The 26,701-nt window shown below is 34.9% G+C and overlaps 1 protein-coding gene across 1 annotated transcript in view; it reads left to right on the top strand.

Moving 5' to 3' along the window:
* PROS1 (protein S) overlaps nucleotides 1-26,701 on the top strand; it is a 66,265-nt gene that overhangs the window by 15,980 nt on the left and 23,584 nt on the right. Inside the window, exons 2-9 of the mRNA XM_026490997.4 lie at nucleotides 2,934-3,091; nucleotides 5,982-6,006; nucleotides 12,456-12,542; nucleotides 14,923-15,045; nucleotides 15,144-15,275; nucleotides 18,108-18,233; nucleotides 20,852-20,973; nucleotides 23,608-23,723. Coding sequence (XP_026346782.1) covers nucleotides 2,934-3,091; nucleotides 5,982-6,006; nucleotides 12,456-12,542; nucleotides 14,923-15,045; nucleotides 15,144-15,275; nucleotides 18,108-18,233; nucleotides 20,852-20,973; nucleotides 23,608-23,723 — 889 coding nt within the window. The remainder of the gene's footprint in view (nucleotides 1-2,933; nucleotides 3,092-5,981; nucleotides 6,007-12,455; nucleotides 12,543-14,922; nucleotides 15,046-15,143; nucleotides 15,276-18,107; nucleotides 18,234-20,851; nucleotides 20,974-23,607; nucleotides 23,724-26,701) is intronic.

Below are 26,701 nucleotides of genomic sequence, written 5' to 3' on the forward strand. Positions count from 1 at the left end.
AAGATGGGTATATTTAAATTCTTGTCCCATTAGTGGCACATCCTAACTCTATGACCTTGGGCCAAATCATGTAACCTCTTTCAGCTTCATTTTCTTCAAGTAACTAAAGGAAAGTGGGAGTGATAATTCTGTCCTCTGGTTTATGACATTATTTATGTGATGATCAAATGGAATAATATACACATTGAAAATTATTAAGGACAATGCCAATTTAAAACATTATTGGCTTGAACCTGGGTAAAATAAAACATAAACATTCAAATTTAGACAAAATTAGGTTTTTACTGTTAACTTCATTTTCCTTTAGGGTAGATGTGTAACAGTTTTCCTTTTTAAGATTCCTCTAATCAGTGGAGAAAATGAAACCTCTGTTTTTTGAGAAGCAGCGGATAGTAATCTGTACATTGGGATCCGGACATCGGGATCTAAGTCCTAAATTTGCACTTAGGGCAACTATCCTGCATGCTCTTTATGTGAATTTCATCTTCTCTAAAACAATGGAGGCTTCTTGTTTCCTTCTCCTTCTATAAACTTATGTGAGCATTCCTTTCAATGTCCACCTTGGTTCTCTCTGGACACTTGACAACTTCCCCTTTCACAACGTGAATGTAGTATGTGTTACCAAACCTGGCCTGTGTCCTGCAGTGGGGTCAACATGTAGGGGAAGAGAGATTCTTAAACGTCAATATTAAAATCTAAATTCCAAAACTTAACATTCCATAAGAAAGAAATGCAAAAGAGTGATGTGTTTATGGTCAGTTTTCTAAGTGCATTTGACATTGATTTTTTTGTTATTGCATCACTGTATTTATCTTTCAGAGAAAGATGTTATTGTTTTCCCCAGAAAACATATTTGCTTCAAGGTTCAGAAGGGTTCAGTTTTTGCTATATTTATTATAAAGTAGCATCCTTAAAACTACTATAAATAAATGAGATAACTGGCCACGTCAGATTCTTTCATTGTGGATAGGTCTACCATTTATTATTGAGTAATACACTTGACAGGAAATGTGCTCACAGAACAGCATCTGTTAGACCCCACACAGCCTTGATTTAATCTTGATCTTAACGAATAGTGATAAAGATGGTAAGACATAGGATTAAAAATATAACCCGAACACCATGTATTTAGTTAGTCATCACATTTAAACTTCTGTTTTGGCAAGTAGGAGAAATAAAATAGCATTAGTAACTTCACTCTTGAAAGATGTTCCGTTATTCAACTAATAATTGTGGTGACTTGATTAGTTACTCCTTTTGCTTTTCTTTTTCTTCTTTCTGTTGACATATTTTTGTGTGTTCCTTTTTCACCAGGTAATAAGGTAAAAAAGAGAAAAACAAATTTATCTATTTATGTTACTTACTCATCTTAGTGAAAGTTCTATTGTGGTTTAAGTCAGGATTTAAAAATTATTTGTAGATTTTATTTTTGCTTTTAAAATTTTTCATTAAAACGTAATGTTGCTTACATACTAAAACAATAAAGCCAAAGCTTCATACTGTCCATTCTTTTTTTCCAACATAATTGCAATTAGTAGTTTGAGTGTCTTTCCAAACTATTTTCTATGTATCTCTCCACATGTTATTTACACATCTACAAGTATAGATGATACACATAGGGTTATGCGATAGTATGACATTCCACAATTTTCATTTTTAATTTAATAATATATCTTGGAGATCTTTGGTACAGGAGTATCTTCCTTCTCTTTGATAACTGCATATTATTCCACAGTACAAATGTATTATAGTTTATTTTTCCATTTCCTTCTTCAGAGTTATTTAGATTGTTTCTAATTTTTTGATATTACGGTTTTTCAACATTCTATACACCTTTTCCAGCTCAGGTGCGTATCTGCAGGACATCCTTACAAGCAGAATTGTTGAATTGAAGAGTATGTGTGCTTTAAATTTTCAGCTACTACCAGATTACCTTAAAATAATGCTTACCGGTGTATGTTCCTACCACTGATATACAAGAATACTTGTTTCCCCTTATCCTCACCATTGCTTGATGTTATCAGTCTTTTAAGTTTGTGCAAATCTAATGGGCAAACACCTAGTTAAAAATTTTGTAATGAAGATCTTTTCACATGTTTATTGAACATTTTTTTTCCTCTTTAGTGATGTTGATATGATTTTGATTATAGTGTTTTATTTATATTTTCTTTATATTATTTTGTATTTAATCTTGCACACATTCTTATTATTCATTGGCTTATTATTTTTGTTGTTATTATTTTAATTTGCAAAAGTTGTTTATACATTCTGGATGTATTTTTTTCCATTTTATATCATGAAATATTTTCTTCCAGTCTGTTACTTGATGTTGAACTTTGTTACGTTTGTTGCTGTTATTTAAACTGTTTTCTCTTTGCCTTCTGTATTCTGTGCTTTGCACATGATCTTCCTTTCTCCAAAGATTTTTATTTTTCCTTTGTATGACTAAATCAAATGTTTTAGCTCATCAAGTATCTTTTAAATAGCTGATTGGATTGTACTCCCACATTTCTCTATCTTTACAGAGGTCATGCGGTTTTCCATTTAAATTGAGAAAACTATTACTCTAGCTTTAAAGATGTGTGGCTGTAACTTTTGATGTAGTCATTTCAGCATGCTGCTTTTTCCAAGTGTAGTCATAATAAGGTAAAGATTGAATATTGTCTGCCGTGTTTGGCCTCATGCATGTACTTGAATTATTCGTGTAGATCAGTATAAAAGTGCTGTAGCTTGCACGCCAAACCTGCTCTTTGAGTTGTTAATCAAAGTATTTATGTATCTGCGTATTTTTCTTCCCAGTTTTCCTATACTGATTTTAAATGTTATGCAGTTCACAGTTAGACAATGATTTTAATTCTCACTGTTTAATAAAATACCATATTTTAGGTGGAGAAATGAAAAGCTTACTCATAAAAACTTATTTTTTCCTTCAGTTTTGTCAAAGCAGCATGCTTCACAAGTCCTGGTTAGGAAACGCCGTGCAAATTCTATGTTTGAAGAAACCAAAAAGGGTAATCTTGAAAGAGAATGCATTGAAGAATTGTGCAATAAAGAAGAAGCCAGGGAGATCTTTGAAAATGACCCTGAAACGGTAAGAATTTATGAAATCTAGTAAGTTAGCATACCTAGACATACGATGAAAGACTGAACATTTCCAGGTTGAGTCCGTGTTCTCTTGTGTTCCTTTTTAAAGTTAATGATTGTGTATATCGCCTTCTGCATGTAACCACTGAAGCATTTCAGAAGAAAGTAACTTCAAAGGAAAGTGGGCTTCTTAGGAAGACACTATTGCCAATGCAGTGTGCTCTGACCAAACTATAATTCAGTTAGTTATACTTCATTCTCAGCAAGTGGTCTTGACTTCATGGTTTGTAAACACTTTTTTCCCAACTGAAATTTGGTAGTATTGGGTAGGTGGAGAAGGAGGTATCTCAAGTATAATGTGTGTTGTGTGTGACTGCATTATCACTATACTTCATTAAATCTCTCCGCTGGCATTTTTAACCAGGCTTTAGAAGACAAGGCTATCTAATCCAGAGCTTGGTACATCATAGGTACTCAGTGAATGCTTACTGAAGAATTCATTACAGTACCGTATTTCCTAAGTATAATTTTTTGCATAAAGCCTTGGGAAGTTTCCTGAACCCACGTAAAATGGTCACTAATTCCTGGGGTTAGAATTTATATATTTAGTGCAAAAATTTTTCCAAGTTACTTTGAAGAATTTAATCATAAAGACCACTAAATATCATACAGAAATATGGGACCCCAGACCTTATCTTTAGTCTCCTAGTTTTCCTAGGGAAGGATGTTTTCTAATATGCCCTGTGGAAAACAGGATTATAAACAGTGCCTCTAAATATTTAGATGAAGATGACCTTGAGATGAAGATGACCCTGATAAACATCAGATATTTTTCCTGAGATGAACTATGTAACCCAAAGGAAACAAGGGAGAAAACGTATACAAAGTAGCTCCTTTAGCTCAGCCGTGGCTCCTGGGACCATGAGACTAGATGAGAGGTAATGAGCAGGAACATTTGTCTGTAGAGAACTTGTCCAAGACAGTAACAACTTGTATTCTCCAGAGTTCCTCTTTAATCCTTTTATCTCTACCTACTCTAAGAGGTTCAAAGAATATTTTTTCCAAGGTACCCAAAGAATCATTTTTAATACTCTGCAGGATTGAGCCAGTTTTGTTGCTTTTTGTGGATAGGCAATTGACAAGACAAAATATTTTATTTCACACTATATAGCAGATTAGTACTCTTATTGTGTAGGATATATATATATATAGAATATAGAATATTATTTATTATAGAAATTTAAATACATACCATAGTAGTCGAAACAGTATAATAAGACCCCATATACCTCCCCAGACTTCAGCAATTATCACCGATCAGCCATTCTTGTTTTGCCTATTCTCTACCCCACCCAATCTAATTTTTGTTTTGTTTTGCTGCATCACTTAAGGCAAGCCTGCATCCCTGAGATATCATATTATTACATTGCCCATAAATACTTGAGTATATGTTTCTAACATTGTAGATATGTTCTTGTAGCTTAGCCTCAGAATGGCAAATGGAGAGTGAGGTAGAAGACCATAGTGGAGAGGAGGGAAAGTAGTAGAGAAGTGAAACTCATTTATATGAGTTTCCCCTCCGCTTTCTGACATTGGTCTCATATACAAAAGACAAAGATGACAGAGAAACTAAAGAAAAAATGGGAGAAATGAAAGGCAAGAAAAAAAGCAACATTTGTGACTGCTTCTCATTTTCTCTTTTTTTAAAAGATTTTATTTATTTGAGAGAGAGAGAGAGTATGGGGGGGGAGGCGGAGGGAGAGGCAGAGAGAGTGGGAGAAGCAGATTCCCTGCTGAGCAGGGAGCCTGACTCGGGGCTTGAACCTAGGATCCTGAGACCATGACCCAAGCTGAAGGCAGACGCCCAACCTACTGGGCCATCCAGGCACCCCTCCTTCTCATTTTCTATTCACCCCAGCCTCTCCCTGTCCAGGTCCCTAATATACTAGTCCACACTCCCAGTCTCCACCCTGCTGCTCACCTCCCCGTTGTCCCAAATACCTTCCTTTCACACTTACATCATCTCCTTTGGAACCCGTTCATTGTTGCTTGTCTTCCTGGCTTTTGTTCTGTAGAAGAAAACGCTACTGTTCGAATTACTTGGTGGGAGATCCCATCCTTATAAACAAGTAGACAAGTGTTGTGTGGGTTTATATGCGGGAGGAGGCAAGAGCGAAGACTTTGGCTCTGTACTGGATGAGGTATATTTCTTACTTGAGTATGTTTTTGTGTAGAAACACTGGTTTCTCATGAGGTGTTCTTGTGCTGTTAATGTTACACATTAGATATATTATTGCTTAAAAAGGCTTCAGGAACCAGCCCAAGAACCTTACATTGAGAAATCATTTTTAACATTTTTCTCCCTTTGGAAAAGTACATTCCTTAGTCCAAATTACTGATTTACAGACAAACTTTTGGTACATAACCAATTTGTAAGTAAGGTATTACATGTACATAAGATGCTGAAAGATAAATGTCCACTTTAATTCACTTCAAATTATGTCTCTCTTACTCAACCTTAAACGTGGTATATGTAATCAGCATGACATGAAATGTGTCAAATGGGTATCTGATCATTGTGGAAAAATTAAAGGATTTACAAATAGAGAGCATATATAACATGTAACATTTTCAGTGGAACCTGTTTTCAGATTAGAAGCTTTTGTAAAGTGACTTTATTGCTCAATATTGATTTAAGCTAAGTGTCTTATTGGCTTAATGTTATTAGTTATCTATTCCTGGCATATTTTACTGTAGCAAAAATGTTGTAATGTGGAAATGATAGTTATATGAATATATTTGCATATTTAATATAAAACAAATTATATAATTAAGTTTTAACTGTATAGTGAAATTTAAGCTTGCTAAGATATATTCTTTTCTTTCTTTCTTTCTAGGATTATTTTTATCCAAAATACTTAGGTAAGTTCGAAGAATCTCAATTATATAATCATAGAAATAGAAGGGAATTTAGATTTGATCAAGTCCAATCTTCCACCCATCTATTCTGTCCAATATAATTTAATTAGCCTTGGGAGTAAGAGTTCATTTTATATGCAGTTTTGCTGTCCTTTTATTTAAGGACATGTAGACAAATTTGAAATGGTTCTTTAATTACCATGTGGCATTTTGACGTTTTGTCTTTTTCCTTCTCTTGTCTTTGTCATAAAGGTCCATCGGCTGATGATAAAATATATTTAAGTATCAGGACATTCTTTAGAAGCATATGAATTGTCATGGGTTATCTTCTTAATATTGATATATAATTAACATATAATATTGTATTAGTTTCAGGTATACAACATAATATTTAATATATGTATGTATACGTTGCAAAATGACCACCCAGTAAGTCTAGATAACATCCATCACCACACGTAGTTACAGGTTTTTTTTCTGTATGAAAACTTTTAAGATCTACTTTTTTAGCAACTTTCAAATATACAATACAGTATTATTAACTATAGTCACCATTCTATACATTATACCCTAAGACTTGTTTACTTTATAACTGGAACTTATGGATTACCTTTTAATGAAAGAAAAGATCTCTATGCTCTCCAGAGCTTATGACATAAATCATCATAATTTAAAGTAGAGAAAACATAGAATGTCAAGACTGTTTCAGCTTCTCAGATATTTGGCTATTAAAAATTAAAAGCTTGTATTAAAAAATATAGTATTAATCCTTGTTTCTTAGGTCCATGTAATAAAGCTCTATTTTTGCAGGCATCAGCACTCTAGAGGTACATAACCTTTGATCACAGAGTACATTTGGATAAAGATAAATAACTTTTTAATACAACATTATATATTTTGGGGAAATTCCTTAGATAAAATACTTTTCTTTTTTCTCCTTCTCAACTTCCTCTTTTCTGGCTCTACTCAACTTTCTTTTCTCTTTGCTTGTCTTATTTGGCAGCATGGTAGAATAACCAAGTGCAAAAAAACAAAACCAAAAACAAACCTGTAAGATGTGGGCTCTACTCCCAGATCTAAAAATTTCTACTGTGTCAGGTTAAGCAACTTTATTTTGTTTTTCAGGTTCTGTATTTAAATGTGCACTATAATTATATTTTCTAACTTCGGACCTGTTGGGAACACCAAATAAGTATATGTATGTAGATAGATTTTTTTTTTACTTTACATTTTTCTTCAAATGTAAAGTATTATTATTTAACCAATCCGTAATTTGAAACAAAACTATACTTTTTATCATGTTTTGTTTTTTGATGCACAATTTATATTTTAGTCTTTACTTACATATAGGCATATGCAATGAATTCCACTATTGAAAACAGAAAAGAAATGCTCTACGTAACTTAAACTTTTATGTCATTTGATGTATATGTTCTATAGGCCAATGGCCCTAATGGGGAGAAAAAAACCTTTATGATCCTGTCCTTGGCAAACTAACATAACTTTACTAGTTACCATAGCTTATTCAGGAATCTTCTTATAGTGAGATAAGGACACCCAAGAACTTAGATCACTAATACTCACACAGTGGCCAGTGTTTAGATTTGGAGTTTCAGGGGTTAGAAAGTACTTCAGTTTATCCACATATCCTATGTACTGCATTGGAAACATGGAGCTTGTTTAAAAAAATACTGTGGGTTTCATCATACAAAAGTTAAGTTTTTAAGTTCTGTTCTTTCCTTAGAAAATAGAATGAATAACCCTACCATTTATGTGGGCCTTTAAAATATCACCTGATAGACTGGATTTTTGTATTAATGGAAGAGAAACTTCTTTGGAAAATGCTAAGTTCTGAGCCTAAATATAAACATTAGAAATAAATTTTAGTTTTTGGTTCTTGCCAAGTTGGCGAGTTAACCCAGACTGCTGACTCCTTCTCTTAAAATCATCTCAAGAGAAACATTGGCATTCCAGGCAATAATGATAACAAAATAAAATGAAAAACAACAAGAAATGTGAGAAATCCATGGATAAACTGAAGGCTGGCTTGACCTAGTATGTGTGTGTGGAAAGTGGGGTGCTGACTGCTGAGGCAGCAGTAAGAGGACAGTTTGGAGTATTTAAAAAATGACCTAATCATACAAATGAAGAAAAAAACTTTATAAAAGTACAATACTGCAAACTCTCCGTAGCAAGACATATGGAAATAACAAAAATAGGGATAGAAATAAGTTAAAAGGAAAACAAAAGAGAAGATTCACAAAAACAAAATCTCATTCTTTGAAAAGGTTAGTAAGTTAGATTGACCTCTAATAAGAATACTTAAGGAAAAAGGAAATGCCAAAACAAAAAGTGTAGGATAAAAAGAAGAAATACTATAAACCCAACATAGATTGAATTTATAATGGTAAAGTAAAGATAATCATAAAATAAAATACAATCACAAAATAATATAAATAGCTATGCCACAATATATTTGGAAACTTGATAAAATGGATACATTCCCAGAAAAATACAAAACACTATAATTTTACAAAAAGAAGTAGATAACTTGATTACAAATAATTACTAAACCAGCAAAACCTCAATCAAAGCCCTCTTCCATGTTGCCCCTCAAATCCAGACCCAGATGTTTTACAAATGACTTCTTCCAAATTAAAAAAAAAATTCTTAAATTTTCTCTTATAAAATTGTCCTGGAAGAGAGAATAAGATTCTATGCTGTGAACTTATTCAGAAAGGTTTGTGTAATCTTGAATCCAAACTCAGATAAGAACAACACAAGAAAACAAACTGAGGGCTTCGGGGGTAGTGAATGGGATAGGCTGGTGATGGGTATTAAGGAGGGCACGTATTGCATGGTGCACTGGGTGTTATACGCAAGTAATGAATCATGGAACTTTACATCAAAAACTAGGGATGTACTGTATGGTGACTAACATAATATAATAAAAAATTATTATTAAAAAAAAGAACAACACAAGAAAATAAAAATAAAATTCCTTTTCAATTATAAATTAATTCTAAAGAAAATGATATCCAAAGTGTATTAAAAATAATATATCATAATAAAATAGGGTTTATTCCAGAAATTCAAGAATGGTTTAACATCAGAAAACCTCTCAATTTAATTATCCACATAAAGAGTATATCATTACCTCAGTTCATACAGAAAAAGCAGTTGATAAAGTTCAGCATTTAATTATAAAACCTTTTTGCAAACTGTGATTATAGGATTACTTTCTGAGCTTGGCTAAGGTTATACAGAATAACCATATAATTTACAGATTTTGATACTTTTGTCCAGGCCAATACTACCATAGATAAATGCCAGGTAAAAAAGAACAAAATAGGACTGTTCTGGGAAAATTGCCAAGTATGGTTACTCTAATGATATACACACAACAGTAGAGAAAAAGAAAGAAAGAAAAAGAAAAGGGGAGGGAAGGAAAAGAAAAAAGAAAAAGGGAGAGAGAAAGAGAAAGGCAAGGAGGAAGGGGAAAAAGGAAGAAAGGAAGGAAGGAAAAAAAACACAAAATGTGCAGTAAACATTGTACTTGCTGGATAAACTTCAGATGTAGTCTCTTTATGATTGAGAATAAGAAGATAAGCACTGGAAGTTACAACCAATGCAATAAGGAAAGAAAAATAAGAATTATGTAGCGCATGGGCAAAATACATACCTGTCATTAATTATAATTGATATGATGATATATCTAGAAGTAAAAGGATCCATAGACAATATAGTAGATACATAAGAGATTTTTAGATAGCTCTAAGACTAGCCTATAAAAAAATCAGTAGTAGTTCTTTACACAGTCAGTAGAAAATGAAAAGATGATACCTTCTGCTGTAACAACAAATCTCATAAGACCCCTCTAGAGAAAAATTTAAAACTCATATTAAGAATATACAGGATGGGGGTGCCTGGGTGGCTCAGTCGTTAACCGTCTGCCTTTGGCTCAGGACGTGATCCCGGGTGTTCTGGGATCAAGCCCCACATCGGGCTCCTCCGCTGGGAGCCTGCTTCTCCCTCTCCCACTCCCCCTGCTTGTGTTCCCTCTCTCGCTGGCTGTCTTTCTCTGTGTCAAATAAATAAAATCTTTAAAAAAAAAAAAAAGAATATACAGGATGAACTGGAATCATGGAAAGACATTTCATGTTCTTGATTGAGTGATACTATAGGGAGAGCAATTATCTCCAAATTAATCTATATATTAAAAGCAATCCTATTTAGAATTCCAGATGGATTTTTGAAAAAGGAATTCAATAAGTTCACTTAAGCATTTAAATCAGGGAATAAAAGTCCACCCATGTCTAAATAAACATTTAAAAATGTAAAAGGAGGAAGCACCTCATCAAATAGTAATAATTCAAAGCCATAGAAAGAAAACAATGTGATACTGTCAGAACACATAGACTAATGAAACTAGAGAGGTCAGAGAAAGACCCGTGTATATATGCCAACCTAATATTTGATAAAGATGACACCACAAATCAGTGTGGATTGTTGAGAAGATAGTGTGGGGGAGGTTGACTAACTTTAATCAGAAATATAAATTTGAGTTCCTAGGTACCACCAAATGTAATGGTGTATTCTAGGTGGAATAAAGAAAGACAAAAAATGTTAAAGTAAAACCATGTAATTAAAGAAATAATACAGTAGATTATCTTCATAATCTATGTAATGGAAAAAAACTGCAAATGTACAAGCTATAGGACAATAATTGGTACATTTGATTACAACAAAATGAAGAACTTCTCTTAAAAGAGACATGAAAGGTAAAGTTAAGAAATAATAGAATGAGAGATGATATTCATAAATGTTTAAATTTCTGCAGACCCACATGAACAATAAGTAACTGCCAATAGAAAAATAGTTAATAAGGAATGTTTTCAGAGGAGGAAACAAAAATTTTCTAAATGACATAAAGGTATGCTCCATCTCACTAGAAAAAAAAAACTATCAGATATCACTTATTTGCCTATTATGGCAAAAATTAGAAAGCCAAGGTATAGAAATTCGTATGCTCTCTGGTAGGAACGCACCTCTGGAGAGCAACTAAGTACCTGCCTATCTAATGATCCCACAATTCCTGAAACCCCTGGGTATCCATTTCTTATGCAATTACTAAAGAGACATGCATGGAGATATCCATTGCAGTGCAACTTGTAGAGGTGGGAAGTTGGGGACAATCTAAGTATCTTTCATGGGTTTATAAAAATGGTGGTTACTTGTAACGGAGTAATGTTCAACAAGCAAAAAATTAGAAGCAATAACTTTTATGCAGCATCATGGAGTGATCATAAACATCCAGTGCCTCCTTGCTCTCTGAATTTGGATGTACCCTAGGATTGCCTTGATCAGTAGACTATGGCAGAGGGGACAGAATGCCTCTTCATTGGCCTGGCAGCTTCTGCTTTCTTCCTCCTGGAAGCTGGCATGAAAGAAGTGCCACTTTAGGACCAGCACGCTCAGAGAAACTCAGCCACATTGAGAAGCCCTGAAGTATGACATAACTAGTGGGGAGAGAGGTGCCCAGGAGCCCGAGCTGTCAGCGATATGAGTGAGAAGCCATCTGAGAGGCGGATCTTGCAATCTCAGCTACCCTGGCTGACTCTATGTGCGACAGAGACAAACAGCCCAACTAAACCCTTTCTAATAGTTGACCCACAGATTGTGAGCAAAATGGAGGGATTATTTAAGCTTCTAATTTTGGGGGTTGTTACTCAGCAAAAGATACTCTAAATACCACTTCTTTAGTAAGTTGTGATTAGCTGTACAATGAACAATAATGTTGTCTTCAGAGACTATTAAGAAATGTTGACACTAAATGTCTCCTAGTTAAAGTATATGTATTTATCTGTTATTTCAGCTGTTTTTGCTTCCAGATTGCTATATCTAATTTCACTCAATTATAGTGAGAAATAAAATGAATGAAGTAAACCTGCTTTGTAATATTGAGGCATTATACAAATATTATTTTATTAGTCTCTGTGCAACACTGGGAGAATTAGAAGTTGCCTGCAGCAACCAGAAACACTAGCTTAATCTATTGACTTAATTATAGACACTTTTAAATTAGACTCTGGTCCACAGATTTGAGGGTAACCCTAGGTCTCTGCTACAGAGTTAAGAGCATAGATTTATTGGCCAATAAATTTTTCTGTTAATCTAAGATCTTTTTCACTTCTTGCTTTAATGTTCTTCTCCAAAAAGAAGCTTCCATAAACCTGTTTTTCATGATTCTGTATTTATTGTAATCTTGCTTGTAGAATTTTTAATTTTTCAAAAATGTGGATGGAAACACTTAGGGATGACGTTTTGAATGCCATATCCTGTAAATCCATAGGAAGATAAATATTCTATCACTTTGGATAATTTCTACCTCCACCATGATTTCGGATGAAGTGTACCTACTCTAAAAAGATTACATTTGTCTGTACTTACAGGTTGTCTTGGCTCTTTCCGAGCTGGATTGTTCACGGCCGCACGTCAGTCCACTGATGCTTACCCCGATTTAAGGAGCTGCGTCACTGGTAAACACCTCTACCATCCGTTTAAAAAACAAAACAAAATAAAAACCTGCAAGTAAATAAAATACACCATGTGACTATAACTAATGTTTAAAATCAACAACTGAGCCCTAGTTGTGTGCCCAGCAAGGAGATACTCTCAAAATCACTTGAAATAATGTTTTTTTCAAATGTAAATGCTGCTCTTTTGCTCAAAATAAATATTCACCTAATGGTTAGGTTGAACAGTGTTCCTTGTTTACTAAGCTTTAGGTCATTAACTTCAGAATTTTATTCCCGACAGCTTTATTTTGGATGTTGTTGCATAATCATGTATACAGTTGATTAATAAGGTCAAAGTAGAGCCATGTTTATTCTTCTAACTTTTGGCATCAATAATATGAATGTGAAAAATGTTAGAATATCAAATTAGCCTTCTCCCTCTGAAGTTCATGTAGGACCTAGTGATAATTCCAGTAGATTATTTGTCTCTAATTTCCCAATTTCCCAGCTGAGAGTCAGAGACAAAAAGGTGAAATTGCAACATGTAAATTGGGATGTTCGTCTAGTGAATATTTTACATGTGGCATTGGCGTTATCTAAATACTCATTTATCTGAATTTTCTCTAATTTTAAATTGGTTATAATTACACAAGTAAAACAGTTTGCCTGAACGTGTATATTTAATCCATGCTTTATATTTTAATTTACCAAAGGATATGAAAATAATTTTTTTAAAGATTTTATTTATTTATTTGTCAGAGAGAGAGAGCGAGCGTGCACAGGCAAGGGGAGCTGCAGGCAGAGGGAGAAGCAGGCTCCCCACTGAGAAAGGAGCTGGTTGTGGGAATCAGTCTCAGGACCCCAGGATCATGACCTGAGCCCAAAACAGCCACTTAACCGACTGAGCCACCCAGCCGTCCCAGATATGAAAATGATTTGATATTTGCTGATTAGCCTGTCTTCTAGAATTTTAACTAATACCTAGTTTATTACCACTTTTCAAAAAAATTGATTTTATGAGGACATTTGTTGAAAAATTTGGTAATTAGGTTTTGATTAGGTTTAAAAAATTTTTTTTTTAAAACATGTAACAAAATTCCTCAGGGTAATTTAAGCAAAGGGGAATGTGTTGGAAGGAACTTGCAGTGTTAACTTGGAAGGCTTGAAAAACAGGTCTGGAAATGTGCAGGAACCAAGGGACCATTGCAGTGTCTAGTGAGGGGAGAGACCACAAATACAAAAATGGGCATATCTTTTAAGATGGTGATAAAGTACTGTAACATTTTATGAAGAAAATGACCATCCTCTAGGAATCACCAGTTCTCTTCTACCTATTGTCCAGTGTCTGGAAACCGTTGTTTTATGTATTTTGAGCAGAGTTGTATTTATTTAAGGCAGGAAGATAAATCTAGTTCATGTTACTTCATCATAGCCCAAATTGGAAGTCCCATATTCTTTTTTCTATCGATACCGAGTAGTTTTATTTGTTCTGCCTGCCACATTGAATTGTTTTAAGGATCAAATAAGGTAATTTATATGAAAAAATAACAATTACAGTTGCAAATATATATTGTAGAGTTGTATATATTTGCAAATAGAAAAGTAGTTCCCTTTTGCAAAATAATTATAAAGATTTCTCTAATGGACTATTTTTCTTTTTTAAAAAAATTTTTATTTAAATTCCAATTAGCCAACATACAGTGCAATATGAGTTTCAGGTGCACAATCTAGTGACTCAACACCTACATACAACACCTGGTGCTCATCACAACGAGTGCACCCCCCTAGTCCCCATCACCCATTCACCCACCCACCTCCCCTCTGCCAATCGTCAGCCCATTCTCCATAGTTAAGAGTTGGCCTGGGACACCTGGGTGGCTCAGTTGGTTCAGTGTCTGCCTTCGGCTCAGGTCATGATCCCAGGGTGTTGGGATCAAGTCCCACATTGGGTTCCTTGCTCAGAGGGCGGGCCTGCTTCTCCCTCTGCCTGCCAATCCTCCTGCTTGTGCGCCCACTCTCTCTAACAAATAAAGTCTTTAAGTAAGCAAAAAAAAAAAAAAAAAAAGAGTTGGCCTCTTGATCTGCCTCTCTTTAAAAAAGAATGAAATTTTGCCATTTGTGGCAGTGTAGATGGAGCTAGCGAATATTACGCTGAGTAAGGTAGGTCGTCAGAGAAAGACAGATACTGTGTGATTTCACTCAGGTGGAGTTTGGGAAACAAGGCTAATGATCATAGAGGAGAAAATAGTGGACTCATTTTTCTATGACAAAGTATTAGTTGAGGGAAGGAGTTGTAATTGTTTTCATTGATGACAGACTCTGTGCACAGGATTTCTATTAAAGAGTTTATAATTCTACCATGACATGTGGTAAAAATTAAATAGCTGTCTATCTCCTTCAGCCATTCCAGACCAATGTAGTCCTCTGCCATGCAATGAAGATGGATATAAGAGCTGCAAAGATGGCCGAGCTACATTCACTTGCATTTGTAAACCAGGTTGGCAAGGAGACAAGTGTGAATATGGTGTGTATACTAAACCCACCTGACTCATCTCAGTTGGCCTCCTGGAAAGTTCTCCAAAGCCTTATTGCTTTAAAAATAATTTATATTTCCCTTCTTAGATATAAATGAATGCAAAGATCCAGCAAATGTAAATGGAGGTTGCAGCCAGATATGTGATAATACACCTGGAAGTTACCGCTGTTCCTGTAAAAGTGGTTTTTTAATGCTTTTAAATAAGAAGGACTGCAAAGGTAAGAGCAAGAAGGCTTTTTACTGTGTGAGAGCAAAGTTCAGTTAGAGGAATTTCCCCAGGAAATTCTTGGAACTCTGTGGTTATAAGTTCTTGTAATAAATATACGTTATTACCCACCTTGAAGCCTTGTAATACTAGGGGACTGCCTTTTAGTTTAATGTTTATGGATTATTTTGTTATTTATAGAACTTTTCATTGTTTTCTTATTGCATTTTATTATTTATTGAGTATTTTACTGTTTTCTTAGCGTCAAATGTGCATGTGCACATTTGAATAAAGAATTTCATTAAAAGCTGATAAAGTGAAGCTTCAGTGCAAGTCCGTGCTTACTAGAGTCTTTGCAAAATCATTGTTTTTATTTTTTTAGACACTCTAATATTTCCTTTATTCCAATAAGATAAACAGCTATACAAAGTAATCCATCATAATCCTTAATAACCTCTTCCACTGTATTTCATATTTCCTTGTTAGGTATACCTGTCAGATATCCAATATAAACCTTTCTTCTTGCACCTTATCTCCTTTGTGGTTTTGGGAAAGATGAAGGAATAGTTTTCTTTCTCTTTATACATTTAACATCTCCTCATTGGTCATAACTATTTTTTTCTTTCTTCAGACTTAAATAATCCCTTTCAGTTTAGCTTCTATTCACAATAAGTCATTTTACTAGTGTATTTCCTTTGTTTTCCTTTGTCCTTATGTTTCCCTTCAATTTTGACTCTTTTTCCCTCTGCCTATTGTCCTTTCTATTTGACTATTTGAACTGCTATAATTAAATCTTCAAATATTTGTGCTACATGTAGATGACTAAAGATGAAATTTTCCAGCCCGGAGTTAAGTTTTACCTTTAGAAATTGGAAATAATTTCTCCCTCCCTTCCTCCCTCCCTCTCTCCCTCCCTCCCTTCTTGTCCCTCTCCTTTTTGCTATGAGGTGGAAAAATACAGTAAGTTAAAACATAAAGTGTCCTTGTTCAATTCTATTCATATGTGCTTTGGGAAATCCCCAAATTGAATTCATATTCAAGGGATGTTCTGTCCCTAACTGTGCTATAGTGTTTAGTATAGTATAATTTACCGTAATTATTTAAAGTGCCGTTAAATGACTCTGCAGTGAACTGCATTAACTAACAATTTCTCCTAAACCATTATCCAATTTCTGACCACACATCTTTCTTGTCTACCTATTTGAAGGTCTGTTTGAGGTTAGAAATTGAGAGTACCAATACTGTTAGAACACATTATAGAAAACCATCATAATGCAGGATACCATATGCATTCTATAAGCAAATACCCATTCATACTTCTGCATTTAAATACTTGAGTGGTCTGTTCTAAAGAAGTTGTGACTTATATTTTTAGTTTAAAGGCATTTAATTCTTATCCATTGAGTTAATACACATGTACATAAATTATGTATTATGTGTAAGTCCTCTTACACACAAGAATGTCCCTGATGACTACAGCATATGTTCTTGTATACTTCATTTACACAGACTTTATTCATGAACTAGGTGATAGAAGAATACGTATACAACTATTACAGTAGGGCCTTTGCCAAGATGTGGATATGCTTGAGATCAAGTTGCCAGTAATTGTCTACAAATGCAAGAATACAACTTTTCATCAGACTTTAGATGTCAGTGTAGAGTAATAAAATCAATGTGCTATAACCTGAGCTCATATGATTTAAATAATGCTCTGCAGAATGCCTCAAACCAAATAATTTTAAGTCATATGTTTTCACTTTCTTTTAAAATACGGCTTTTTTAGCTCTTTTTAAAAAAATGAATATTTTATTTGATGTCATTGGAGATTCACATGCCATTGTAAGAAATTATAGAAAGAGATCCCATGTACTCTTTGTAGAGTTCCCCCAATAGTAACATTTTATAAAACTGTAGTACAATATCACACGCAGGATATTGACATTGATACAGTCATGATATAGGAGGATTCCCTTATACAGGAATTGATTCAGTTATTTCTGTTCATGCTTTTTAAAATAGAGTAATGTCTGAAATTTTGGTCATTAGTCTGTGGAAAAATTAAACTCTCAGTTTTATAGAGTAGAAAATATATTTTCCATTCTGAACTTTGCTGTCTCCAGAGAGCACAGATGAGAAAAATTCACTAATAATTACATCTCCATTGAACTATTTCAGTCACTTGTTTTGTTTTTCTCTCGGATGCTTTTATCTAGTGACTAGTTGCAATCAATATTTTGTTTCCTACTGCACCATGTAACGTAATAAATGCATCTGAAATTTCTGGATATTAATTTAGCACTAAAATTTGTATTGGAATTTTATAAATACGTAGAGACCTTACTTAATTCCTTTTTAAATCTGAGTCACTCTTGAATACTTTAGCCAGCAATAATTGTATGCAGATTTAGCTACTGTCCATTTCCAAAGGACAACATGACTGATGAGCCACTTTGCATTTGCGATGATACAGAGTGAATCTACTTTTAAGAACATACTTCAAAAACACGAATTTAGAGATATATGTTAAGAATATGGTGAATCTTTTCTCCCATTTATTCATGTAATGTAACTTGGTAGATAAGAAAATAGCTAAAGCCCTCTCCTTCTTTTACATAACTATAAAGAACATAGCAAACATCAAATTCCCTATATGTTTGTATGAAGAAATCATGTTTAGTAAACTAAAACGTGATGATAGATTTAAAATTTTGTTATTCCCAGGCCACACTGTTGTCTCATTATGTATATTAAACTAGATCCAGGAAACACAAACCAAGCATTCTTTGCTAGTATCCTCTGGTATGGGAAAAATGTTTTTTTAATTTATTGGTTTCATTTATAGATGTGGATGAATGCTCCGTAATGCCAGACATTTGTGGCACAGCTGTGTGTAAGAACATCCCAGGAGACTTTGAGTGTGAATGTGCTGAAGGCTACAAATACAATCCCGTATTAAAGTCTTGTGAAGGTAGAGTTGTGACGGTATCATTATTGATGGTGGAGAGGGTAGGTGTGAGCCTTGATTTGAGATTAGAAGCATTGGTTCTGTTTGACATCCAGTCAGATTTCCTAGGATGGCAAGCTCCATGACAAAGCTTGGCTGATTGGGTAGTTGTTGGCTTCCTTCCAGAGCAAAAGTGTGTAAGACACATGGTCTTTAAGTTTAGTGTTATGCACTGTGTTTGTCCTCTAAGCTACTTACGAACCAGACACCTCCCATATATGATAAAAGCAAAATAAACACACATTTGCATCATTTAAATAACATTCAAAGATAAAAAGAATTTCAACCTGAAAGGAAAAACATACACATATGAAAGAAAGACGAGTTTAAAAATCACATGGATGTACATGGATGGTTAGAAACCTTCAGTTTTATACCAACTTTTGAATAATTTTCTGTGCATGTATCAGTATATCATTTTTTTTTAAAGATTTTATTTATTTATTTGACAGAGATAGAGACAGCCAGCGAGAGAGGGAACACAAGCAGAGGGAGTGGGAGAGGAAGAAGCAGGCTCGTAGCAGAGGAGCCTGATGTGGGGCTCGATCCCATAACGCCGGGACCACACCGTGAGCCGAAGGCAGACGCTTAACCGCTGTGCCACCCAGGCGCCCCTGTATCAGTATATCATTTATTCTTAAATAGGAAATGACATAGTTTTATTATAATTAAATACATACAAAAGAAAAATCTTGTCATAATTAAATGATAACTGAGCTCTAGAAATTTGAGAAGTATTGATGAGTACTGTCAGTGCCTGTGGATTTGGGAGGGCCCTTTGGACTCACTTGGCCCAGAGAGTGCTGCCAAGTGTGTATGTAGCATGGAGGTATTAGGGGGATTTTTTTTTTATCATAGATAAATATGCAAATCAGCTCATATCCTCCTCTAAATTTTTAAACATTTCAAGACAAATTTAATATCATGACTTAAACTAATCAATAGTGATTTTTTAGTATGACTATATATATACATATGTGTGTATATATATATATGTGTGTGTATATATATATATATATAATGTACCCTTTTAACAATTTTTAAGGGTACAGTTCAGTGACATTAATTACTTTCACATGGTTATGGAGCCATTACGGTTCTCTGTTTCCAAAAGTTTTTCATCATTCCAAACAGAACTCTGTAACCATTAAGCAATAAATTTCCCCTCCTCCATCTCCCAAACTCTAATCTACTTTCTGTCTCTATCTACTTTTTGGGAGATAACCTTTAATCTAATTTCTGTCTCTAGGAATTTGCCTAAATCAACAGTAATTTTAGAGTAGGTTTTTTTCAAATAAATCTGCTCCTCTTGATATTTTGATGTTTTACCCCCTATACACTCACCAAAAAATATCCCCTCCACACACCATTTCTGTTCGCCCACAATTCCAGATAGAAATTACTGTGATAATACTCAGATTTATTATTAGCCAACTTCAGCATGTATATTGTAGTTTTATTCAATGAATGACAGATTTTTAAAAAAAGAGGTATCTATGACACATAGGTACAGTATTCATATTACTTTAATTATCTGCAATTTAATTTTAATGCTAAGGGATCACTAATTTTGCAGTTGTATTTTGAGGCATTTTATGGGGGAATTTATATGCTACGAATGCATGCATTTCTGTACTTGGGAATTCTCAAAGATTGCAGGGTGCGTGCATTGAAAATATCAAGGATCTCATGTAGCTCTGAAGTAGACTTTAGCTGAAGCATGTTATTACAACTTTTCAAGGATGATTTTCTTGAATACGGGGCAAGGACAGGACTAAATATATTTCACAATATGGGAGGTAATAGCAAATTTTTCTTTTTTAAATGATAAGAAATAAAGAGACATCCTTAAATTTATTGTTACTGTCAATCACTGCATTATGGAATGTCAAATGTTCTTGATATTATGTAATACCTGATTATATTAACCTTCAGTTAAAAGGGATTTTTTCCCCTTCCCCTCTCTTCCCTCCTCTCCTCTCCCTTCCTTACTCTTCCCTTTCTTTTCTTCAGAGCAAATAATTGGTAGGCAGTCTCAATGGAATTCAGTTAGTTAGAAAAGACAGTTACCTTGAGACTTTCAGTCTTTTTTCCTTCAAATACAAAAATTGGAAATTAGTATATTTGTTACATTTTTATTAATTATTTATTACTGAAAGTTATATATTAAATTTGTTGTTTCACTTGTGTACATATATGGAAATTACACTTGTAATTCATTTAAATTTCCATGCCAAGTGTTGAAATGGGATTTCATGTCACAGAGATTTCTTTTACTAAGAATCTAGTATCACTGATTATCTTTTATTTATTTTATTTGAGAGAGTGAGCAAGCACAAGGGGGAGGGGCAGAGGGAGAAAATCTCAGCAAACTCGCCTCTGAGCGTGGTTTCTGATGCAGGCGGGGCTCGATCTCAAGACCCTGAGATCATGATCTGAGCTGAAATAAAGAGTCAAATGCTCAGCCAACTAAGCTACCCAGGCACTCCTATTATCATTGATTATCTTACACTAAAATCAGAATACTCCTATTGGATTGAACATTTTGAAGATATTAAGATCTGTGTTCTCTTTTACCCCAGATGTGGACGAATGCTCTGAGAACATGTGTGCTCAACTTTGTGTCAATTACCCTGGAGGTTACTCTTGTTATTGTGATGGAAAAAAAGGATTCAAACTTGCCCAAGATCACAAGAGCTGTGAGGTAACATTTTGCGATGCTAAACTTACCATCTCTTTTCTAAAATGAGAAACTGAGGTACGTACTTCCACATAGCTGAGGTAAGTCAGGAAAATGCAGATGTTCTAAGAAAAGGTGCATTAAAAAAAAAAAGATTTATTCATTTATTTTGAGAGAGAGCTCGAGCACAGGAGGGACAGAGAGAGAGGGAAAGAAAGAATTTCAAGCAGACTCCCACGAGGGGTTCCATCTCATGACCCTGAGATCATGACCTGAGCCAAAATCAAGAGTCGGACGCTTAATTAACTGAGCCACCCAGGCACCCCAGGAAAATACAGATGTTCTCTAATAATTGCTATAGGTCTAGCAGGCTATGAGTCACAATCTAATTACTAATTTTGGTCATGTAAGCTATAAATATTGGGGATAATTAGTGACTAGGTTTAAAAAAATGACTGCAGTGTCATAGTTTAGAAAGTGCTCATCTGTAAGGCTGTGCATTTACAGAATACAATGTGTATGCATATTTAAAAAATTAAGAAAAGCTGAGGTTTATACTTCCCTTTGGGAGAAAAAATCTTACATAGAAACCCTAGCAGAAACATCTTCTTCTGTGTACTTTCCCTTATCCCTCTCTGACAAGTTTAATCGCACTTTGGCATGTCAGTTCTTGCAAGAGTGCTCATAAAATCTCAGGTGGAAATAACTGTCAGATTAGAATTTAGTGGGGTTTAAGTATGTCAAAATTCAGAGAGGTCAATTTTGTTAATCTGTATCTCTCAAACTTGCTTTTAATTACTTGGATTTAATTCAGAATTGATCCAAGAATTGAATGTTGGGGGTATTTTTTCCTTCATTGAAATAAATAGGTCAACATGTACAGCTTTTTTTCCTGTATGTAAGGATCATGTGTTAGTGATTATTAGTCCAACTCTTGCATCCCTTTTCACAAGGGAAGGTAAAATGTTACAGGATTATGAGGCAGACAGTAAAAAACAAAACAAAGCAAAAACCACCTAAATGCTGATTTAATCATGTGTGTTCACATACCTCTGTATCTGTTACTAGGACAAAACTGTGTATGTCCAAAAATGTCACATTCAATAAATGCCACCTACTTGGTAGAGGAAGGTAAGGTGAGATATTTGGCATACGCAATAACTTCGACTGTACTTAATTGAATGCCATGTGTGTGAATGTCTATTTTGTAATTTAGTCTTTTACTATATTAGTATTTGTAGTAGTTACACATCACCATCTACCTTGGAATAGATGTATTGAAATTCTAAGAGGAAATGAGATGTTGTTTCTGGACCTTGATTTAATACAGTGCCATGTACACAGATCCCCCCTGAATATCCCTATATGTATGCCCAAGAACGTATCCCTAAAAAGCTTTCTGTTTTAATGTTTGCTTTTACTCTTAGAAAAAAATACTTGGTATTAACTTTAATGACTCCGAATCACTTTTTTCTAAATTCTTTGGAGACTAACATGGTATCTTAATTTATATTTATCCCATCTAGGATTTCTAGCATTTCCTTTGATGCAGGCAGTCTGCGTCTGAGAACCTGGGGAGGTGGGGTGGGGGAGTTCCCACAGGACCAGCCAAGAGGTTCCTTGGCTTCCTACAGGATAGAAATCAAATGCAAGCCAAGGAAAGTGAAAGTGGAGTTTATTGAATAGTGTGAATGACAGAGTATAGCAGACAGAGTGTCTGGGGGACTCAGAAAGGAAAAGAGAATGAGTCTCTTCATTATTTAGGGCTAGGAGTTTATACTGGAAAGGGGTCCAAGGTAATATATTCCTTCAGGAATCCAGGGTAGGGTCCCATCAAAGGCAAGTGATAGGTGAGTAATAGGTATTATTTTGTAAATCATCAAAGGTAGGGGGTGTGATGCCAGTGTCAGCTGAGGTTTGTTCGGAGCTAATGTCCTAGAGCATGTTTGGGGTCCAGCTCTTCTTAGATGTTATCGGGTGTTTGGGGCCTAGGACAAAACTCAGAGAATGATTAACTTTCTTGTTTCCCCCCCTAGAGTGGGAATATAGCTGCTTTGGTTTTTACGCAGACACGAGGTGAAATACAGAACATGAGTAAATAGGGCTGAGTGTTTCTAAAATAGTAAACAGGAGTGTTTCTAAAATAGAGTGCCTTCAGCCTCCCTACCTCACCTTTATTATCTAGATGATACATTTTTGTTCAGAACTTCTTTAATAAGTGAATGAGTGAATGTATGAGCTGCTACTTACTGGTATACTAATTCTTCCATGATTTCTGACTCCAAAATTTTTTTCCAATGTAATTCTTAGAAGGCATCAGAACTGCAGTTAATTAAAGAGATATATGTTGTTACTGCAAGAAGAAGGTTGTGTTTTGGGCTGAGATTTGCAAAGGAAATAGTAAGGACAAAAATATAAGCCACATAGATTGAGCAAGACTTTTTCAAACACGTGTTGTGGGAATTTATACTAATGGACTATATAAGGAAGTAAAGGATGTTGCTTTATTACCAAGGGTGTTCTTAATTTAATTAACGTATCACAGAGGACACATTTGACAAGACCATTAGGAATCAGAGAAAGGGATGTCTAACCTGACACAAATAGCAAGCAATAACCTATGCATTTTGTTTCTTTGTTTTGTTTCCTTTTCTCCAGGCTGTTCCAGTATGCCTTCCCTTGAACCTTGACAAAAATTATGAATTACTTCACTTGGCAGAGCAATTTGTAGGCGTGGTTTTATATTTAAAGTTTCGTTTGCCAGAAATCACCAGGTGAGGTACCAATGTCAGTGATAATCTCTAGAGGTAAAGAGGTAACGACAGAAGAGAAATAACTGAAAAGGTTTGAAATGTATGAGATTGCATTTCCAATTAGATAATTGAGGGATATTATCAATCAGATGATTTGGGGAACCCTAAAGGTGATTTACCCCTTCACACATGTAATTGTCATGCTAGAATCATTTGGGGCATGCTAGGCTAACCTTCCCCAATGATCATTTTACCTTCATACATCCTCCTCTCTTTTCTAGTGAATACATTTTTACTAACAAGTTGGGAAAGTAGATTTAATATATTTGTGAAATTTCTATTCTTCTTCTTTTGTGATATAAAAACTAATGAGAAAATGCTCAGTATTGCCTTTAGAATATAGTTCTATTCATAATCACTAAGGAAAATTCATAAGATTGCTTAGGTGGTATTTTAAAGGAACACATCACATGATTTTAATTGACCGAGTACCGTTTCTGTTATTCCTACAGTTAGGTTGCCTCTAGGGAAAGAATAGTTGTTTGTATTTTAGAGTTACGATTTAATTACCAGATATTCTCAGAGTCATACGTGGTTGGAACTAGAAAAAAGAAATTGGAGTTTTGTTGAAGTAATGGAAAGGAAACTTATTTGTGACTGATTATAGAGTCCATATTTTAAAACATTTTAATCAGATAAGCGTGCATACATGCAATTTAATTCATTAGATATATGAATGACTATTCATTGAATAATTCAACTAAATTCATAGACTTTGCATCATTAAGGAACATTGAACTGTATTCTTTTTTTTTTATTTTTTTTATTATATTATGTTAATCACCATACAGTACATCCCCGGTTTCCGATGTAAAGTTCGATGATTCATTAGTTGCGTATAACACCCAGTGCACCATGCAATACGTGCCCTCCTTACTACCCATCACCAGTCTATCCCATTCCCCCACCCCCCTCCCCTCTGAGGCCCTCAGTTTGTTTCTCAGAGTCCATAGTCTCTCATGCTTCATTCCCTCTTCTGATTACCCCCCTTTCTGTATCCCTTTCTTCCCCTACTGATCTTCCTAGTTCTTATGTTCCATAGATGAGAGAAATCATATGATAATTGTCTTTCTCTGCTTGACTTATTTCACTCAGCATTATCTCCTCCGGTGCCGTCCATGTTGCAGCAAATGTTGAGAAATCGTTCTTTCTGATAGCTGAGTAATATTCCATTGTATATATGGACCACAACTTCTTAATCCAGTCATCTGTTGAAAGGCATCTCGGTTCCTTCCACACTTTGGCTATTGTGGACAATGCTGCTATGAACATTGGGGTGCATATGGCCCTTCTCTTCACTACGTCTGTATCTTTGGGGTAAATACCCAGTAGTGCAATGGCTGGATCATAGGGTAGCTCAATTTTTAACTTTTTAAGGGACCTGCACATTGTTTTCCAGAGTGGCTGTACCAACTTGCATTCCCACCAACAATGTAGGAGGGATCCCCTTTCTCCACATCTTCTCCAACAACTGTTGTTTCTTGCCTTGTCTATTTTTGCCATTCTCACTGGCATAAGGTGGTATCTTAGTGTGGTTTTTTATTTGAATTTCCCTGATGGCTAATGATTTTGAACATTTTTTCATGTGTCTGTTAGCCATTTGTATGTCTTCATTGGAAAAGTATCTGTTCATATCTTCTGCCCATTTTTTGATTTGTTTATTTGTTTCTCGTATATTGAGTTTGAGAAGTTCTTTGTGGATCTTGGATACCAGTCTTTTATCTGTAGTGTCATTTGCAAATATATTCTCCCATTCCGTGGGCTGCCTCTTAGTTTTTTTGACTGTTTCCTTGGCTGTGCAGAAACTTTTTATCTTGATGAAGTCCCAGAAGTTCATTTTATCTTTTGTTCCTCTTGCCTTTGGAGATGTGTCATGAAAAAGGTCCTAGAGGTTGCTGCCTATGTTCTCCTCTAGGATTTTGATGGATTCCTGTCTCACATCGAGGTCTTTCATCCATTTGGAGTTTATTTTTGTGTATGGTGTGAGAGAGTGGTCAAGTTTCATTCTTTTGCATGTAGCTGTCCAATTTTCCCAGCACCATTTATTGAAGAGACTGTCTTTTTTCCACCGGATGTTTTTTCCTGCTTTATCAAAGATTAGTTGCCCAAAGAGCCGAGGGTCCATTTCTGGGTTCTCTATTCTGTTCCATTGGTCTATGTGTCTGTTTTTGTGCCAGTACCATGCTGTCTTTGTGATCACAGCTTTGTAGTACAGCTCAAAATCCGGCAACAAGATGCCCCCAGCTTTGTTTTTCCTTTTCAACAGTTCCTTGGAGATTCGGGGCCTTTTCTGGTTCCATACAAATTTAAGGACTGTTTGTTCCAGTTCTTTGAAAAATGTCATTGGTATTTTGATCGGGATAGCATTGAAAGTGTAGATTGCTCTGGGTAGCATGAACATTTTAACTATGTTAATTCTTCCGATCCATGAGCATGGAATATTTTTCCATCTTTTTGTGTCTTCCTCAATGTCTTTCAAGAGTGATTTATAGTTTCTAGAATATAGATCCTTTACATCTCTGCTTAAGTTAATTCCAAGGTATCGTATGGTTTTTGGTGCTATTGTAAATGGGATGGATTCCCTAATTTCTCTTTCTTTAGTCTCATTATTCGTGTATAGAAATGCAACTGATTTCTGAGCATTGATTTTGTATCCCGCCACATTACTGAATTGCTCTATAACTTTTAATAGTTTGGGAGTGGATTCTTTTGGGTTTTCCATATAGGGTATCATGTCATCTGCGAAGAGAGACAGCTTGACTTCTTCTTTGCCGATTTGGATACCTTTGATCCCTTTTTGTTGTCTGATTGCTGTTGCAAGGACTTCTAGTACTATGTTGAATAATAGTGGCGAGAGTGGGCATCCTTGTCGTGTTCCTGATCTTAAGGGAAAGGCTTCCAGCTTTTCCCCATTGAGAATAATATTTGCTGTAGGCTTT

Source organism: Ursus arctos, unplaced genomic scaffold (assembly GCF_023065955.2).
Source record: "Ursus arctos isolate Adak ecotype North America unplaced genomic scaffold, UrsArc2.0 scaffold_4, whole genome shotgun sequence".
NCBI classification, from domain to species: Eukaryota; Metazoa; Chordata; class Mammalia; order Carnivora; family Ursidae; genus Ursus; species Ursus arctos.